Source organism: Symphalangus syndactylus, chromosome 8 (assembly GCF_028878055.3).
Source record: "Symphalangus syndactylus isolate Jambi chromosome 8, NHGRI_mSymSyn1-v2.1_pri, whole genome shotgun sequence".
NCBI classification, from domain to species: domain Eukaryota; kingdom Metazoa; phylum Chordata; class Mammalia; order Primates; family Hylobatidae; genus Symphalangus; species Symphalangus syndactylus.
Window position 1 is genome coordinate 76,305,385 of NC_072430.2, and position 20,688 is coordinate 76,326,072.

The 20,688-nt window shown below is 45.6% G+C and overlaps 2 protein-coding genes across 2 annotated transcripts in view; one reads left to right on the forward strand and one right to left on the reverse strand.

Moving 5' to 3' along the window:
* The window catches only part of ITGA6 (integrin subunit alpha 6), a 221,759-nt gene that overhangs the window by 61,233 nt on the left and 139,838 nt on the right, over positions 1 to 20,688 (forward strand). The gene's annotated exons all lie outside the window — the stretch shown is intronic.
* Positions 15,787 to 16,468, reverse strand: LOC129488774 (glyceraldehyde-3-phosphate dehydrogenase-like). The gene has a single exon (XM_055291316.2). It carries the CDS (start codon positions 16,390 to 16,392, stop codon positions 15,787 to 15,789), a length of 606 nt encoding a protein of 201 aa, XP_055147291.1. The 5' UTR covers positions 16,393 to 16,468.

Below are 20,688 nucleotides of genomic sequence, written 5' to 3' on the forward strand. Positions count from 1 at the left end.
GGGTTTCCCCTCCTTGCACTGTGGCCTGGAAACTCTCAATGCAGTAAGCTGGGAAAATCTTAGGGCTCACCTCATCTGTTATCCCATCTTTCAGGGATCACTGCCCTTCATTGCCTGATGTCCAATGTCTTGAGAACTATTGTTTCATATATTTTGTCTGATTTTTTAGTTGTTTCGAGTAGAAGAATAAGTTCAGTTTCTGATCATCCATCTTGGTCTATAACGGACATCTCCAGATTGGATAATTTTTACAAGTTCATTTAAAATTGTGATTCCAGACCTCCAAAATCACCTTCTTTGGGTCATTTTTAGATAGACTTTGGTTACTTAAATTATGTTTTTAATTTTGTGTTTGACAGTTTCTTCATTCTAATATCTGCTGTCCTACAGATAGGTTTTGGCATTCCGCTTGCTTCAGAAAAATCCAGGCCGGGCGCGGTGGCTCACGCTTGTAATCCCAGCACTTTGGGAGGCCGAGGCGGGTGGATCACGAGGTCAGGAGATCAAGACCATGGTGAAACCCCGTCTCTACTAAAAAAAATACAAAAAAATTAGCCGGGCGTGGTGGCGGGCGCCTGTAGTCCCACCTACTCAGAGAGGCTGAGGCAGGAGAATGGCGTGAACCCGGGAGGCGGAGCTTGTAGTGAGCCAAGATCGCGCCACTGCACTCCAGCCTGGGCGACAGAGCGAGACTCCGTCTCAAAAACAAACAAACAAACAAACAAACAACAACAACAAAAAACAACAGAAAAATCCAAAGCACTTCCACCTGTCTCTGTGTGTCCCCTGGCATGGAGGAGGGCAGACATCCACGATGTTCCACAGGTGACCCTTCTGAGGCGAGAGGAGTATGTGATTTTTTCAAGGTAGTATATTTCAGTAGTAGCAGAATTCTAGAAATTGATTAAGGTACTTGACCCTTGGGTCAGAGAACTGAGCCACCCTGTTTCTGCATAAAGTCACCTTTTGGGTACCCAGGACATTTTAATCTTGTTGGCATTCAGTCTGCAAATAAAGCTAACTCACAAGTAAATCCATTAAACACATTTTAAAAAGAATACTTGGAAGTTTCCTATCCTGCTAATGTCTAAAATTTCAAAATCAACTAGTCATTTATTTGGGTAAAGCAATCCTCTTCTAAGCATTTCTTCTATAATCCAGTTGCATCTCAGGGAAATAATATAAGTTAACATTCTATTTTAATTAACTACTTAGATTTTTTTTTTCCTATAATAACAGGAACAGGTGAAAACCCTCGTGTCAGTAAGCAGAGTATAAAAGGTGGGGAAAAGCATCTGGAGATGGCTGTACCTGTGAGTCAGCTTTATTTGCAGACTGAATGCCAACAAGATTAAAATGTCCTGGGCACCCAAAAGATGACTTTATGCAGAAAGAGCGCGGCTCAGGTCTCTGACCCAAGGAGTAAATCACCTTAATCAATTTCTAGAATTCTGTTGTTACTGAAATGTTCTACTTGCACAAATCACATACTTCTCTGGCCTCAAAAGGGTTATCTATGAATCAGGGTGGATGTCTGCCATCCTCCATGCCAAAGGACACACACAGACAGGTGGAAGTGCTTTGGATTCTTCAGAAGCAAGATGCAGACACAAAATATGTGTAGGATGCATTGTCAGCTTTTTGCTCATGATTGGAACAAGGCTGCAGACTTAATAATCAAGTTTCATCCCTCTGTCAATGGATGAAGAGTCATCTTGGGGACAAGAACAAGATCTCATTTAGTTATCTAGGTATTTTGGATGACACTTGGTTTTTTAAGGAAGGGATGATTTCTGCATTCCTGTGGACTTCTTTCTTAAAGTCAACCTGAAATGAAGTCTCAGAATCCTCATGTCATTTTGTTTTCTAAACAAGTAAAGTGGAAGTCAATAGCTCCAGGGACCTTTGCCACACAAAAAGAAACACCCGGCCAGGTGCAGGGGCTCATGCCTGTAATCCAAGCACTTTGGGAGGCCAAGGCAGGTGGATCACCTGAGGCCAGGAGTTCAAGACCAGCTTGGCCAACATGGTGAAACCCTGTCTTTACTAAAAATACAGAAATTAGCCGGGTGTGGTGGCAGGTGCCTGTAATCCCAGCTACTCTGGAGGCTGAGGCAGGAGAATCACTTGAACCTGGGTGGCGGAAGTTGCAATGAGCCGAGATGGTGCCATTCTACTCCAGCCTAGGCAACAAGAGTGAAACTCTGACTAAAAAAATAAATAAAAATAAAACAAGTTTTTAAAAAATCCCATATTTGTGTTTCCACAGTGGTCACTAAACTTTGAAATCCATCTCACAGGGTTTGGTGGGGTGGGAGTGGGGGGAACTAAAATTCCATATGGAAAGGAGGTGGAAGGTGGTCTATGAGCCTCTGGTTTTAGGTATCCTTCATGGATAATTATCCTGTCTACTACTGGGGCTTGATGAGGTGAGGTGAAGTCAGAGCAGAAGAAATGGACCCCTGCCTCCAAGAAATAATAATCTTAGTCATTAAGTTAGCATTTTCACAATCTTTTACCTTTTTTTGATAGAAATCTAGAAGACAAGACCCAGAGGACACAGGGAGCACAATTATTCCGTACTGCAAGGCATAATTGAGTCAGACTCACTGATGTACATCACATTCACTGGGGGACTTTTGTAAAACGTCGGATTTCCAGCCACTACTCCAAGAGATTCTAATTCAGAAAGGCTGGGATAGGGCCCTCAGCCTTCATTTTTAACAAAGGCCCAGTGTTTCTGATGTCTGCCTCACTTTTAGAAAGATTGACGTAGGTCTTTTAAGCTACAGTCAATGACTCTACTGGATGGTCCAAGTGTTTCCTAGGAGAGAAGCTTTTCAGGAAATGGGAGAACTGTAATAATTGAGGCACAAAAAAATAACTGAGGCCGGGCACAGTGGCTCACACCTTTAATCCCAGCACTTTGGGAGGCCAAGGCAGGCAGATCAGGAATTCGAGACCAGCCTGGCCAACATGGTGAAACCCTGTTTCTACTAAAAATACAAAAATTAGCCAGGCGTGATGGCGCATGCCTGTAATCCCAGCTACTCGAGAGGCTGAGGCATGAAAATCACTTGAACCCTGGAGGCAGAGGTTGCAGTGAGCCGAGATCATGCCACTACACTCTAGCCTGGGCAACAGAGCGAGACTCTGTCTCAAAAAAATAATAATAAAATAAAAAGAATAACTGAAAACATCCACTGGCAGGCAAACATGGAAGGTGATTCTGTAAAGAGAAGAGGGTGCTGGGACTCTCTGATGACCACAGCTTCCTCTTCTCCTGTGGTCCTTTGTCCTCAAGCCTCAGGCATGGGCCACTCCAGGCTCTGGGTGACACAGACAATGTTAAGATGGTGCAGGTATCACAGAGAATCAGAATACCCTCTGTCTTAGTAGGAGGACTTGGAACTCGATCACGTTCATCTGCCAAACAAAAGCAAGACCTGTGACTGAAGTCACCAGCAGCCAAACTTATACAGCTCTCCTACAAAGAGAGGTGGAAGCAAGGGCAGCCAGAAAGTCATGGGAGAGCCCTGCCTGTGGATAATGAGCCAGGGTGAGGTCGGAGCTTGGCAACCTTTCTGCTGGGCACTCATGAGGCCTGTTGGCAAAACCTCGCATGCTGGGGCTGGGAGCTGGGCCAGGCTGGCCTGTTCTATTAGACTGAGAGACAAAGAAAAATCTAGCCAAGGCTAGAAGGTGTTACTTTGGACTAGGGTCATTTTTTGGCAACCACACTAGGCCTTAGTTTCATATGGACATGGAGGGAGCTATATTAGAAGGGAGCTCCCTGAGGGCCCTCCATGCCTTCTTGTTCTGTGATTGAATGAAATAAACAGGACAAAGTCCTTGGTGAACTGGAAGCTGCTCCTCATGTGCACATTTTCAGGTCCCCAATGTGATCTCAGGGCATGTTGGTATTCAATAGGCGCCATACCCTTCTTCGGACACGTGTTGGGAGGCAATGAGGGCAACCCTCAGAACATGCGGTAGAGTGGGTGGTGCTGTGTGTGAGTCTATGTGTGTCTCTGAATGTGTGTGACTGTGTGTGTGAATGTGTGTGTGTGTGTGTTTTTAACCTAGTTTTGCTCATGAGGAGCTGCCAACAGGAAGAAGGAAGGATTATTTTGCCACAAGGAGAGCTTGAGTTACACAAAGAAATCTCTTTTTAATGCAGTTGCTGGATTTTGTTTCCAGGAATACAGGGCCTTACCCAGGCTTTGTAGCTCCTGCTCCAGTTCCTGCCACCCCCACCCTTGCTCACACACTCTCATCACCCAGACAATTCCCTCTTGTCCCCTCAACAATTTTATTCATATGGATCCTCAAACAGGTTCCTTTCTCATGGCTCTTCTTTGAAAATCTCTGAACCACACTTGAGACCCTCAGTGGCCAGGAAGCCACTCAGGGCCTCTCTGGCTTCTCTTGCAGGCTCTGTTTGTTTCTGCATCATCTGAGGTGCGATGGTCTTCCCAAAGCAGTCTTGCCTCTTCTAGTGACTATTTGCTCAGGCTGCCATCTCTTTTGCTTGCTGCTATCAAGAAGGGCCTTTAAAAATACTATCTCCTAGGGGCCGGGCGCGGTGGCTCACGCTTGTAATCCCAGCACTTTGGGAGGCTGAGGCGGGCAGATCACCAGGTCAGGAGATCGAGACCACGGTGAAACCCCGTCTCTACTAAAAAAAAATAAAAAAAATAGCCGGGCATGGTGGCGGGCGCCTGTAGTCCCAGCTACTCGGAGAGGCTGAGGCAGGAGAACGGCGTGAACCTGGGAGGCGGAGCTTGCAGTGAGCCGAGATTGCGCCACTGCACTCCAGCCTGGGCAACAGAGCGAGACTCTGTCTCAAAAAAAAAAAAAAAAAAAAAAAAACTATCTCCCAGGAAAGATGTGTCAGGCTGAGCTTGGCATCAGTGGAGTGGCTGTGGACATTCTGGGGAGATGAGGTAGAGTAAGGAAGGTGGGAGGCGAGGCTACTCAGGCCTTGTAAGGACCAGAGAGCAGAGAGGAGCAGAGCCTGAGGCAGAACAAGGGTAATGGATGGGCTTTGCAGGTCTGGGCAAATCAGGTTAATGTTGCTGTGGGTTTGTACCTTCATCAGAGGTGTTATGAACTCCAGCAATTTAAACATACTTGTTTTACAATATCTTCCATAGCCAGAAATGGCTTTATGGATTATTGACTGTTTTTGATTATCTACATCTGTTTTTATATGAACCGGGGCATGTTTATGCTCAAGTCCTCATCAAGACTGTTTGGGACGTAACAGCAAATGTACCTGAGTCAGGGGAAGGAGAAAGGGGGAATGTCTCATAGGATACAAGGCTGTATCACGATGGTAGGAATGTTGCCGAGGCCCCACAGGAGTCCAGAACCAGAAAGGACAGAGCATCCGTGGGCAGGGCAGCCATCTTCTCAGTATCTGTGGATAGGGACACACGGGGTCTGGTGACTCTTTGTCTCTTGTTCTATTTGTCCTCCTTTTTCTTCTGAGATATAGATGGCCTACATTGCCTGGGTTTACAGGTGCTCTGAATCACAATTCAATTCTCAGGAGAGAGAATTTAGCTCAGCTTGGTTAGGTGTCCACTCCTGGTCCAACTGCCTCTGGCAGAGCGGGGGATAGGTGATGATGTGTAAATATGGCCACCGGGTGCCATAGCTGTGAGAGGAGGTATTTCTCAGAGAAAGCAGATCACTCTGGGCTGGAGAGGTATCCCAGATGTGTCTATTATAGCTGTTCAAAAATACGTGTAACCTCTGCATGCCTTTTTCTCTCTTAATACCCACATTAATCATTTGCTCAGCCGGTTTCTCCTCCATGTTGAAAGTTCCTGGAGGCCAGGGATTTGGTCTGTCCAGTGCTAGAAGCCAGCAGGTTGACTTATACGATGTTCTGCATCTTATGAGAGTTTGCAATAGAGAATATAAGCAGGATATTTAACATCTTTTCAAACTTGTGCTTCACCAAGGTTAGACACATCTTGTTCTGTTCTAAAATTTAGAATCAGTAGAATTTTAAGAGACTTGTGATTCGCACAAGGATGAGACTTGTTCCTAATCCAAAATTACAATAATATTGTAAGAGGCTTTCTCTGATACTAACCTAGGGGAAAAGGGCAGCTATTAGTAGTGACAATGATATGAGCTTCCCCATCTGGCGGCCAGGTTCGAGGACCTCACATAACGACCTGTACCTGGAGAAATTAAGTAATGAAGAAACTAGGAGACATGCTTTTGCGGGAATTGTTGGCAGAGCTGAGACACAAAGGAGATCCTCTGCTCAGATCTTGTGCTCTGGCCTCTGGTTGGCCCCTCGTGGGTATCAGCGCAGACAAGATTGTGTTGTGAGATGTTCCTCATAGACACAATGCCCTCATAGGCGAGAAAATCAACTTTGGGGCTGCTTGCTCTTGCAAACTGTGTGACCTTTCTAATATGACACAACCACCAGGCAAAGAGAGTTCCATTTTAGAAAAGAGACCAAATTATCGCAGCAAGCAATAGTATATCACTAAAGTTGACCAAAGTTATTTGACCTTAAATATTTGTTCCCTGTAACCACTTAAAGGAGCAAGATACTATAGAGGAACGAGTTAAGCTCCATATAGCTGAGAATACACTGATAAAGTTGTTGATGGCCACTTTTTTGTTTGTTTGTTTGTTATTGGGTGGTCATCTTGCAAAAATTGTTGATGGCTATTTTTATTTTTTTTTGTCATTGGGTGGTCATCTTGCAGATTGCTTCTGTCAAAAACCTTTGTTTCAAATTCTAATATTTGAGTGGTAGGCTTGGCTTATTGACCCTGTTCAAGAGAATGAATGCGTATCAGTTCCACGGAAGGCAAATTTAGATTCAGACAGCCTTAGGTCAGATCACAGCCCCTGAACATAATTATATATAGCAAAAGGCTGATATCAAGCTCTGTGCTGGTAAGGCTGGTATCTGTCTTGTCCCCAGCACCACTCCTGCATCTGGAACCCCTAGCACACTAACCCAAGTAAATGCTGACACATCTCGCTCACTCCACTACCCAGCTCACCTAAGTGACCTCAGAGGTGTCTGCTGATCCTGGAGATAGGTCGTCGTCGTCCCTGTCCCCCGCCTGTCCTGGAGGCATGCTGGAAAGCCACAAATAGGCCTTCGTAGCAGCAAGAGGCAGCAGAACAGCACCACTGCAATGTTGTCATCACTCTTGGTGTCTCAAGCTCTTTCCATCCTCAGCCACTCTGTTCAGGTTTGGGTCCTTCAAACTGATTCTCAAGTGTGGCCCCACTGATAAGAGCCAGAGGTGCTGCTGTCTTCATTGCAGCAATTTTAAGGCAAGTGAAGAGTGATTCAGGCTCTTTCTGTTGATAGAAGGTTGTGAGGAAGATGATGTGGCAGGCACTGCGAGGGGCTGACCTTGAGGGTATCTGGAGGAGGAATGTTGTACAGCTTGTGTGCTCGGAAGCAGGCAAAGGGAAGATAAACAGAGATGAAGATGTGGTTGGTCAGGGCACAGTGATCCTCCCTGACGACCTCCATCTCTGTATACCCTATCATCAGCATCTTGAGGCAGGGAAGGGCTTGAAATGTCATATAGTCCAGTAACCTACTCGATACTTATATCCTATCTATTCCATACCTGTGGTGGAATACTTCCAGGAGTGGGCAACTCAATACCTTCCATAGCAGTCTATCTCTGGAGACGATAGCTAGAAAGTGCTACATGTCCAAAAGTAGGGGAATGGTTGAATGTGTAATGTCCATGTGGGATATTATGCAGCTGCTGAAAATAATATCTTCAAGGAATTTGAAAATGATATGTAAAGATACTATAAATGCTAAGTGAGAAAACCAGGAACTAAAACTATTTATAATACACAATTCCACATTTGTGAAAATTTGTGTGTGGGTATATGTGCTTATAGAAACATCTGTATATTTGCATCAGAAAGACTAAGCCAGGCTGGATGTGATGGCTCATGCCTGTAATCCCAGCCTTTTGGGAGGATGAGGCAAGAGGATCGTTTGAGACCAGGAGTTGAAGACCAGCCTGGGCAAAAAAGCAAGACCCCACATTTACAAAAAATTTAAAAATTGGCTGGGCATCATGGCACATGGCACTTGGGAGGCTGAGGTGGGAGGATCACTGGAGCCCAAGAGTTTGAGGCTGCAGTGAGCTTTGGTCATGCCATTGCATTCCAGCCTGGGCAACACAGTGAGATCCTGTCTCAAAAAAAAAAAAAAAGACTAAGCTAATCTATGGGTTGAATCACAGGTAACTTTGTTGTGGGAGACACTGTTGGGGGCAACTGAAAAGCCATCTTCTTATCTTTGCTGGTCTTCTATTGTATAGGCTGGAAAAGCAGATAGTTTTTTTCTAGCCTCTCTTGCAGCCAGAATTGGCTATATAACCCAGTGTGGCCAATGAAATATACAAGGACATCTGAGAAATTATTTTCTTTTCTTTTTTTCTTTTGAGACAGGGTCCCATTGTTGCCCAGGCTGGAGTGCACTGGCCCAATCATAGCTTACTGCAGCCTTGAAGTGTTGGATTCAAGTAATCCTTCCACTTTAGCCTCCCCAGTAGCTGGGACTACAGGCGCTCGCCACCACACTTGGCTAATTTTTGTATTGTGTGTAGAGACAAGTTTCTGCCATGTTGCCCAGGCTGGTCTTGAACTCCTGCGCTCAGGTGATCCACCCACCTTGGGCTCCCAAAGGGATAGGATTACAGGCGTGAGCCGCCGCCACACCTGGCCCATTTATTTTCTTTCCTGACAAAATTATAGCACCATTAAGGAAAAGGTCCTCTTTGCTACCTTGGCTACCCTCTTGCTGTCACCCTCCTCCCTCACTTTGAGTGCAGACTTGTGCTGTTAGAACTTCAGCAGCCATCTTGTGACCATAAGGCCACAGACAGAAGGATGAGGCCAACACTGAGGATGGTGGAGAAGAAGGTTGGAGAGCCTTAACCACAGGCTACTTCTAGACTTCTTTTTAAGTAGCAAAAATTTTTCTTTGGTTAAGTCATTATTAATCAGGTTTTCTGTTACTTACAGTTAAATCAGTACTAATGCGCACATCGGGTTTCTTCATTATACATTACTCCAATTTCTCCCTGAAGTATCCACTCACTGTCCTGAGTTCACTCCTCAGAGCCAGACATGACAAGCCCAGTCTTTCTCCATGCAGCAGAATTGTAGATGTTTATAGATAATTCTTGAGTCACTCTGAAGCTTATTGATATGGTTTCGATGTTTGTCCCCTCCAAATCTCATGTTGACATGTGATCCCAAATGTTGGAGGTCATGGTGGAGCCTGGTGGGAGGTATTTGCTTCATGGGGGTGGATCCCTCATGAACAGCTTGGTGTGCCCTCCCAGTAGTAATGCCTTCCCTTCATGTGAGATTTGATTGTTACAGAGTCTGGGATTTCCTCCTCTGTCTTGCTTTCGCCTCACCATGTGACACACCTGTTCCCTGTTTGCCTTTCACCATGATTGTAAGCTTCCTGAGGCCCTCACTCCAGAGGCAGATGCTGGTGCCATACTTCTTGTACAGTCTGTAAAACTGCGAGCCAAAATAAATCTTCTCTCCTTATAAATTACCTGGTTTCAGGTATCCCTTTTTAGCAATGCAAAATGGACTAATACTCTTGTCTTCTCCAGCTAAACAGCACTATTCCTACATTATGCAGTCCGGGGTTCTGTGAATCACACTAGCCATTTATTCTCTGAATGCACTCTGGTTTGCATCCTTCTAACTGGACAATAGGCAGACCTGAAGTTGATATTCCAGGGGTCTAACCAGGAAAAATGGAACTGATTACCTATTCCCTCCTTTGCATCTCATTTTTCTATCAGAACAGCTTCATATTCAGCTTTTCGGGTGCCCTCATCTGAGTTAAACCCCTGACCCCTTTAAATGTGTTTTGCATGGACAGTTTGTTTTATTTTGGTTTATTGATTTATTTTACTATCTCAAGTGCAGGACATTCCCTCATCCTTATTAAGTTTTCTCTTATTAAATTCAGGCTGGCATTCTAGCTTGTTGAGACTTTTGGGGATTCTAATTGGGTGTTTGCTGTTCCTTTCAGCTTCCTGTCCTCCACAAATTTGATAAGCATGCCTCCTGTGTCTTCATTTCAACTCCTTGATAACAAGTGCAACCCAGATGTCAGTTGACGTCACCCTGTCCTTTGAGATTTAAAATAAAATTAACTCGAGCCCCCGTCACACATCCTGTGGGAAGTTGGAGGCCTCCTCCCAAAGATCTTTGCGAAGCTTCAGGGCTTTCATGGTCACTTGTGGTTCCAAGGCCTCCTCCAGCTGGCCTTGGGCTCACACACACCCCACCTCTGGCTGCTCTCCTCTTCAGTCCATGCCAACCAGACTCTTTCCTTGATTTCTTTAAGGAAACTGCTTGTATAAGACATGTGGGTGGGTGGTAGACTTCACTCAGGACTTGCAGATACAGGGTGCATTTGGAGTAAAGTTGTGGTTGCACAACATGTACTTACATTCAAGTTATTAGGTATCCTTTTTCTGTCCTGGAAAGCTCCTCAGTAATAACAGCACCAGGACCTTCTCCCTAGCTTCCTTTTTCCAGGTGCTCCTCAAAACTGCCCAGAAAGCCCAGATCCCAAGTTTTCCCATTAACAACCCTTGCCCTGGTCAGGGTTTGGGGAGGAGAGCGGGAAATGGGAAATATAAGGGTAGACCCTGGGCAAATTTGTGAAGGAGTGTTTAAGATGCCCCCAGCCTTCCTTTTTAATTCAAAAGTAAATAATAGATTGCATTTAACCCAACATAATCAAAATATAATTTTACCATGTGTTATGGGCCGAATTGTGTTCCCTCAAGATTCATATGCTGAAGCCCTAAGCCCCAGTGCCTCAGACTGTGGCTGTATTTGAGATAGGGCCTTTAGAGAGATAATTAAGGTAAAATGAGGCTCTTAGGGTGGGCCTGGCTCCAATTTGTCTGATGTTCTTATAAGAAGAGAAAATTTGGACACACAAGAGATAGCAGGGTTGCATGCACACATGGAAAAGACCATGTGAAGAGGTAGCAAGAGGACAGCCATCTGCAGGTGAAGAAGAGAAGCCTCAGGGGCACCAACCCTGCTGGCACCTTGATCTTGGACTTCCAACCTCCTAAGTGGTGAGAAAATAAATTCCTGTTGTTTAAGCCAGCCAATCAGTGGTATTTCGTTATGGCAGTCCTAGTAAACTAATGTGACATGTGATCAACATAAAATATATATATGTTAAGGAGTATTAATGGGTTGAAATGTGGTCCTCCAAAAGTTGTGTCCATGTCCTAACCCCTGGAACCAGTGAATGTGACCTTATTTGGAAGAAGGGTCTTTGCCGATGTAATTAAACTTAGGATCTCAAGGTGAGATCATCCTGGATTATCAGGGTGGGCCCTAAGTCCAATGACAAGTGTCCCTATAAGAGAAGAAGAGGAAATACAGAGACAGAGACGCAAAGGCCATGTGCAGACAGAGGCAGAGATGGGAATTATGCAGCCACAAGCCAGGGAATTCCTGGGGGCGTCCAAGAATTAGGAGGCTCTGTTAACGTCTTGGTTTCGGACTTCTGGCCTCCAGAACGGGAAAGAATAAGTTTTTATCATTTTAAATTACCGAATTTGTGGTTTTTGCAGCAGCCCTGGAAAACTAATATGAGGAGGGATTTTGTGTTCTTTGTTCATTCTTTGAAATGTGGTGCATGTTTTTTATTTCTAGCACAGCTCAATTCAGAATAGCCACATTTCATGCCAGTTTATTTGGGAAGTGATCCCAGGCAGTTGGAGTGAGGGAAGGGATGGAGTCATAGGGCAGGAGGCCAAGATGCACGGTCAAGTCTGCACCAGCACACCCACCCCTCCCTTGTGCAGCTCACCTTTATGTCCTTGTGCCCACAATGGCCAGCGCCTTTCAGGTACAAGGGGGCTCCTGGGGCTGTCACTTAAGCTGGAGTTCCCTCTCAAGGCGGCAACCGTTTCATCCATGTGAAACTCAGAGCCACCTGTGCAGTCTCCCTCAGGGTGCTGGCTGGTGATCCGAGCTGAGCCCTGTGGCTGGGAGGCTGGGAAGTTTCCCCAACAATGTCCACATGCTGCTTTTCCCAAGACGGAGGATCCGTGTCCACATTCCCACCATTCTTTCCCTCTTGCATTAGTTTTCTAGGGCTGCCGTGACAAAACGCCACAAACTGGGTGGCTTAAACAACAGAAGGTTTTTACCTCACAGTGCTGCAGGCTGGAGGGTGAAGATCAAGGTGCAGGAGGATTGGTTCCTCCCAAGGGCTGTGCAGGAAGGATCTGCTCCACACCTCTCTCCTTCTCCCAGGGCCGCTTCACATTGTCTTCACTCTATGGGTGTTGATCTCCGTGTCCAAATTCTATTCCCATATTCTTTTTTTTTTTTTTGAGACAGAGTCTCACTCTGTTGCCCAGGCTGGAGTGCAGTGGTGCCATCTCAGCTCACTGCAACCTCTGCCTCCAGGGTTCAAGCGATTCTCCTGCCTCAGCCTCCTGAGTAGCTGGGACTACGGGCGCCCACCACCACATGTGGCTAATTGTTTGTATTTTTAGTAGAGATGGGGTTTCACTGTGTTAGCCAGGATGGCCTCGCCTCGATCTCCCAACCTTGTGATCTGCCTGCCTCGGCCTCCTAAAATGCTGGGATTACGGGTGTGAGCCACCATGCCTGGTGTAAATTACCCCTTTTTATAAGGGTACAAGTCATATTGGATTAGGGCTCACTTTAATGACCTCATTGTAATTTGATGACATCTGTAAAGACCCTATCTCCAAATAAGATCACATTCTAGGTAGCAGGGGTTAGGGCTTCAATATGTCTTTTTGTGGGGAACACAAATTCAACCTATAATACCTCCTTCTGGTTTCACCTCATTATCAGACCCAGTGCCCCTGGACTTTTCCTGGAATCTATGGTCTATTTATTTCTCTAAATCTCTATATTTAGTTTCCTCACGTGTAAAATAGGGGCCATCATATTTATTTTACAGTGTTGTAAGGGTTAAATGTGATAAAATATGAGGCCATGCTATACAATATGAGCTGGTGTTCTTGTTGCTTCCCACCAGCACCCCTGCCCTTCATATACCCTGATTAAGAGGTGGGACAATGCTAGCTGGTCCCTGGAATCTGTCACCAGCAACGAAGTAGCCAAAACAGACAGTGTGACATAAATCTAAGATAAAATTGGATTTTTCTAAAGGGAATCCACCAAGGAATAAAGTTAGACAACCCCGTATGCAAAACTATAGAAACAGATGAGTGTGTAGGATCCCTATAATGATTTTAACATAGGAAGAATGAGTGCAGGTAGTCTTGGCTGGCATGTGGCTATAAAGTGCCTGGGGTTAGCCCATTCCCCTTGCTTCCATCTTGCCTGCCTTACCTCCCTAATCCCCTAGTGTGGGGTCATTGGCTGGTGCTCATGGCCAAGCTCAGTTCTCCAAATCCTGTGGCCTCATGCATAGCCCGTCACCAAAGGGACTGAGCTTAGCATGGGTGCCCCAGCTCGGGCTGTTCCCACATCCTCCCAGGGACCAGGGCCAGCCCCTCAGAAGCCTCATGGTCCAACTCAAGGGATTTCAACAGTGCCTGCTCTGTTATGCATCCACCTAGGATCTTTTCTTGAGTGGAAGGAGAAAGTAAAATCTTTTTTGAGACAGAGTCTCGCCCTGTTGCCAGGCTGGAGTGCAATGGCGTGATCTCGGCTCACTGCAACCTCTGCCTCCTGGGTTCAAGCGATTCTCCTGCCTCAGCCTCCCAAGTAGCTGGGATTATAGGCATATGCCACTATGCCCAGCTAATTTTGTATTTTTAGTAGAGACATTGTTTCCTCCATGTTGTTCAGGCTGGTCTCGAACTCCCAACCTCAGGTGATCTACCTGCCTCAGACTCCCAAAGTGCTGGGATTATAGGCATGAGCCACCACGCCTGATCAATTAAGTCTCCATTTTAATCTTGTGTAACTGGGCCCATTCTCCCACCCTCACTAGCAATATGAAAGATTGGAGAGGAGAGGGGAGCACCTGATAAGACCTTGTATGAGGAGGCATCTCTGAAAGCCTTGGGTTGCTTTGCTGTCTTCCCTGAGCTGGGGTAGAGTAGAAAGAATTAGAGGATGGGGAAATTCACTGCAGTATAAAAGCATAAACCTTTGGCCAACATGAAGATTTTCTTAATCTGATTAGGTGCTTGGCATTCAGAATCATTTAATGCCTATTGTACAAAATGAATAAAAATGTGCTGAACTTCAGCTGCTTAATGGAACAAATAAAATTATAATTTACTAGGCTAATACATCACAAGGAATGGGGTTCTTTCTCTTTGGGGAATCTAGAGACCTGTGATTCAGAGTTCTGAGTCGAAAGACTGATTTGAACACTGAAGAATCCATAACAACAGATAACAAACAGGTCAAAATCCAGCAAAGGGCGCGCTCACCCTTCCCCAAATTCCTCCTCTGTTCTGGTATTTACCATATCTGGAACAACATCAGAACCCTAGTTCTGATGATGTTTTTATAGGATTGACTGGAATGGCAATTACCCTAGAACATTTAACTTTTATTATCCAAGCAATTCCATCTAGAATATATAAAAAGGCAGGAGAAACTGCACTCAACTCCACCTTCCCACTGCTAATTTCCTTCCTTTCTACTCAGTTAATAGGTCTCAAGAGGCTGTGTTAAGACAGTATGTTCAGAAGCTTTCAATTTTTTAAATTCCGTTTGAACATTTTCTACCCAATCTATAATATCACTTCTCCAATAGAAAAGCAACAATTATAATATGGCTATGGCTTTTCTTTGAAAAGGAAAAAGAATGGGGTGGGAGCAAGGGTGGGGCAGAGAGGGGCACGTGGGCTTGAAACTAAGTGAGTACATGTGTGGCCAATACGGACTCACAGAGAGGCAGCCAGGAGTATGCTAATATCCCATCTCTCCTGTTCAGTGCCATCTAGCTCCTAGTGATGGGGAAGAGGCAGGAATGCCTGTCATTAACCTGCTGAAAACTACACCTCAAAGATCATCTTGAACTTGATGTTGATTGAGTATTGATATTAATTTTCCCAACTTATCTTTTGGAGAAGGAGCGTAGACAAATGAACCTGAGGTTAACTTTTTTTTTTGAGACAGAATCTTGCTCTGTCACCCAGGCTGGAGTGCAATGGCATGATCTCTGTTCACTGCCACCTCCGCCTCCCAGGTTCAAGCAACTCTCCTGCCTCAGCCTTCTGAGTAGCTGGGACTACAGGCGCCCACCACCATGCCCAGCTAATTTTTGTATTTTTAGTAGAGACAGGGTATCACAATGTTGGCCAGGCTGGTCTCGAACCCCTGACCTCAGGTGATCCACCTGCCTCAGCCTCCCAAGGTGCTGGGATTACAGGCCTGAGCCACTGCACCCAGCTGAACCCAAGGATATCAATGGGTTTGAGCTATAGGCACCTGATTCCTGAGCACTGCACAAGGACACTGTCACAAAGACACTTAGGCAAAGACAGGTACTACTTCGACACTATGGATTTCACAACCATGGACAGCCACAGAAACCTGTTGTTTGAATGTTCATTGACTAAATATGTGTTAAGAATCCCCTAGCTGGTCAAACCTATTTGGGCTTTTTCTGCCTTGTTTGGTAAATTCAATATCCAAGGACATTTCCTACCACTACCCCCCTTGTGTGCTCCAGCCGTAGTAGCATCCTCGCTGTTTCTTGAACATAACCAGGGTGGCTCCCACCCGGGGCTTCTATACTTGACATTCACGCCACAGTTTCCCGGAGGGGCCATCCACAGTCTTCTGAGTGGCCGTGATGGCATGGACTGTGGTCATGAGTCCTTCCATGATACCAAAGTTGTCATGGATGACCTCGGCCAGGGGTGCTAAGCAGTTGGTGGTGCAGGAGGCATTGCTGACGATCTTGAGACTGTTGTCATGCTTCTCATGGTTCACACCCATGACGAACATGGGGGCATCAGCAGAGGGGGCAGAGATGATGACCCTTTTGGCTCCCCTCTGCAAATGAGCCCCAGCCTTCTCCATGGTGGTGAAGACTCCAGTGGACTCCATGACGTACTCAGCACCAGCATCACCCCACTTGATTTTGGAGGGATCTCTCTCCTGGAAGATGGTGATGGGATTTCCATTGATGACAAGCTTCCCATTCTCAGCCTTGACGGTGCCATGGAATTTGCCATGGAGGGAATCATATTGGAACATGTAAACCATGTAGTTGAGGTCAATGAAGGGGTCATTGATGGCAACAATATCCACTTTACCAGAGTTAAAAGCAGCCCTGGTGACCGGGCGCCCAATACGACCAAATACGTTGACTCTGACCTTCACCTTCCCCATGGTGTCTCAGGGATGTGGCTCGGCTGCCGATGCAAAAGAAGATGCGGCTGACTGTCGAACAGGAGGAGCAGAGAGCCTACTTTTGTAATTTTCATAACTACCACAAGCAATGCTTTTTTAAACACATATTTATTTCCAGGTGTAAGTAACAGAAAATAGGAAATTCATTTGATCATTTAGCAAACTTTCATTGAATATTCACTCACTGTACAATAGATCCTATGGTAGGTCTAGGGATTCAAAAATTAATTAAGACATAATGGTTGATTTCAAGGAATTTCTGGTGAGGCATGGTGGCTCATGCCTGTAATCCCAGCACTTTGGGAGACTGAGGCAGGAGGATTGTTTGAGCTCAGGAGTTTGAGACCAGCATGGGCAACATAGCAAGACCTCATCTCTACTAAAATAAAAATAAAAATAAATAGCTGGGTGTGGTGGCACATGCCTGTAGTCACAGCTACTTGGGAGGCTGAAGTGGGAGGATCACTTGAGCAGGGGAAGTCGATGATGCAGTGAGCCCTGACTGTGCCACTGCACTTCAGCCTGGGCGACAGCAAGACCCTATCTCAAAAACAAACAAGCATACAAAAAAACAAACAAAAAACTTCTACTAGGAAAAGAAAAACAAACCAAAGAAAGAACAAATAATATGTGCTATAGTGGAAACCATGTTACATTCATCAGGGTAAAAGGCTAAGCAGCTTTAACAAACAGACCCAACAATTCTGTGGCTTAAAGAAACAATGAATTTATCTGGCCTAACAGTGAGGGTGGGTAGGCAGGATGCTGTGCTTACACAGTCATTGAGGAATCCATATTGCTCCCCTTCCACCCAAAGACTTTGTCCTTCTCTGCATGATTGAGGTAGATTAGATTGTTGCTCAAAAATAGTTATTTCCTCCCCTAAACCTCCATAAAAGATGTTTTCTGCTCCTCCTCTTGAACTTGGCCTCCACCATGAGACTTGCTTTGGCCAAGGCAAGGTTGGGAGCAAGTGTGGCTCAGGCAGAATTTTGACATGTGCTTGCACAGCTAGGCTCACCCTCTGCCATCCCTGCCATCACAGTAAGAAGTTCCCCTAGGTAGCTGCTGCCCCTTCAGCTTGGGTCTCAAAATGAACGCTTGTGGAACAGATCAGAACTCAACCCCAGCAAGAGTCAGGCCCTGCCAGACCCGTAGCTTGAAGCAGAGCCACTTAGCCAACTCTCCAAGAGAAGAAATGATTCTTATTTTAAGCCTGGGTTTTAGGGTGGCTTGTTACCTAGTGCTAGCTCATTGATGCAATGGTTAGCACTGGGTTTCATAATACATCCATGTTCCAGCTCACAGGAAGGGGACAGAGAGCAGAAAAGCAATGCAGTGAGGTGGGAGTGGCACAAATCACATCTGCTCACGTTCCCCACATGGGCACACAGAGCTGCAAGCTGAGAGTGGGGGTGGTGTGGGAAAGTCAGTCTCTGGTAGGGTGGCCGTGTATTTAGCTACTTCCCTGTTGTTATGGAAGACAGGGAGAATGGATTATTTATTTATTCATTTATTTATTCATTTATTTATTTACTGAGACAGAGTCTTGCTCTGTTGCCAGGCTGGAGTGTAGTGGTGTGATCTCGGCTCACTGCAACCTCCATGTCCCAGGTTCAAGCAATTCTCCTGCCTCAGCCTCCCAAGTAGCTGGGACTACAGTTGCCCGCCACCAAGCCCTGCTAATTTTTGTATTTTTAGTAGAGACGGGGTTTCACCGTGTTGGCCAGGATGGTCTCGATCTCTTGACCTCATGATCCACTTGCCTGGGCCTCCCAAAGTGCTGGGATTACAGGCATAAGCCACGGCGCCTGGCCAGGGAGAATGGATTTTAGGGGCTAGCTAGCAGTATGTGCTACGTGCAAACAACAACCGAAATGGAGAGATGAAAGGGACCATCAGAAGATATTTCCCAGAAAAACAAAATACTTGGGTTGAAGCCTGGGGGTGTGGAAAAGGCAGGGAGAAGAATTCCAGGCAGAAGAAGCAGTGCACACAAATGGGAAAAATATACGGGAAACTATGGCTTGATGAGGGGGCGGTAAAGAGATTGATGTGATTGGAGTGGCATCGATGGTGCTGGAAGGAGAGCCGGTGTAAGCAGAGGCCTAGCATGATTAAGACATTTGGGCAGCTGAGAGGGCACATAGTTTGTTTTACTTGACTTTCTATCCTGATAGATCTTTATGATCTTTACATAGTCACAGAAAAACATAGAACCGAGGCATAAGTTTTACAGTGTGCCAGAGCTGGTTGTGTGTGCCTTTTCTGTTCTATCTGACTTGTTTTCTCCTAGGAAATGGGAGGTGGGGGTGTGCTCCCACCTGGGTGCCCCCATGTCTTTGACATGGTCCTCACTCCTGCAGCTTCAGGAACCACAGTGCACCTTTTCCAGCTTTCTGCATTGCCAATTCAAACTTCCACCTTCCCTTCTCCAAATGCTATCTGTGAAGCACATACATTTTTCTCCCCACTTCTCTAGCTCCTAACTTCCATGCAGAAACTAAACGAAGTCAGAAGATTACCCTAGACTAAGAAATGGAGATTATAATTTTCAACACCTTAACTGTTGAACTGTAGAAATGCTATAATGCAGCCTGCTATGTGGGGTTCATTATCTGGGAATCATGTCCTGGACAGGTGGATGGATGAACTCTCTAGTCCATTATTAGATATTAGCCCTGTCTCTCGATAAGTTCATTATGATGTGCCTTGTCTGTTTTGGACTCTGTTTCTGCTTGCTTCCTTTCTCAGTCCTGGCTAACAGAAGCTGGAGCTCACATTTTATGTGGCTTCCTGGTCTTTATTCCTTTCAAGAGCTCTCCACAGGGCAGGGCTTTATAGAGATATGAAATTTATGTGGTGTCAGCAGAACCTAGTCCCAGATGTCCCAATGCTGGAAAAATTCTATCAGGCAGGTGCTGCGACGAGTCTGCTTCACTTAGGGCCTGATAAATTGCAGATGTCCAAACATTTGCAACCGTCAGCATGAAGTCCGGATACTATCACTCAGGATCCCTAAACTCATCTTCTCAACACTTATAAAACTGCCCAATCTTCAGTATGCTAAGCCAGCGACATTAAGCAAATGGGGAAAATAAAACCTCCTTTTAAGCACATTATTTTCTACAAGAAAGCTATTTTCCATGTGAATTTTTGGAAAAGTTCCCCCTGACATAATGTGCCTGCAGCTATGCCAGGAAGAGGGAGTCGAGAAGCAGCCCTGCTGTCGGTTCCTTCTATAAGCATTTTGGAAGAAACTCCTGGAAACTGGCTTTCAGACAACACTATGGGTTGGCTTCCTCTGATGATTCTTGGCGGCACCTGAGGAAGCAGAAGAAAGTGGGTTGCTTCTTGGGGGCTGATGGTGCAGCAGTGGGAACTCTAGTCCTTCCGGTCCTGGAGGTGTCCTAAGGGTCACGTGACAAATCCCTCTGCATAAGGAGGGAGGCAGCCCAAGGTGATTCCTCACCCCTCACTGATCACTCTGTGGCCCCTGAGAGCTGACTGGACTAGGAGAAGACCTGACAAAAGGGCCACTGATCTATTGGCTGGCCCGTCAACAGAGTTCACCCAATAGGGATAAGGATAGAAACCAGCTGGACCAATCAAAGCCCTTTCTCTCAGGATTTGAATGTAGTAAAGCATCCCGTAAAGCAAACAAACCTGAAGAAAAGTAGAGACAGAGTGAGTGACTGTATCTCATACTGCTGGAGGCCTGGAGTAGGAACCCATGAACTCCCATCACTGAGCTGACAGAGAAATAACCCGGGGGCCAGAGCTGCATAATATTCTAGTCCAAGGCTCTAGCCAGAAAACAGGAAGGATGGCAAAAGCTCCTACAGCACTTGCTGCATGCCAGGCACCGTTCTGAGCACTTTACTTATGTGATCTCATTTAATCCTCACAATAATTCTGTGAGGTAGGTGCTTTTTATCATTCTCTTTTTAAGAGGAGGAAATTGCAAAGAAACTACCTATAGGCATGCCTCGTTTTACTACCTTTTGCTTTACTGTGCTTCACAGAGCCTGTGTTTTTTGCAAATGGACGGTTTGGGCAACTGTGGAGAAAGTCTATCAGTGCCATTTTCCCAACAGCATGGGTTCACTTCATGTCTCTGAGTCACACTTTGGTAATTTTCTCAATATTTTGAACTTTTCATTATTATTATATCTATTATGGTGATCTGTGATCATGTCTTTGATATTACTATTGTAATCGTTTGGGGGTGCCAAGACCTGTGACCATATAAAATGGCAAACTTAATTGATGAAT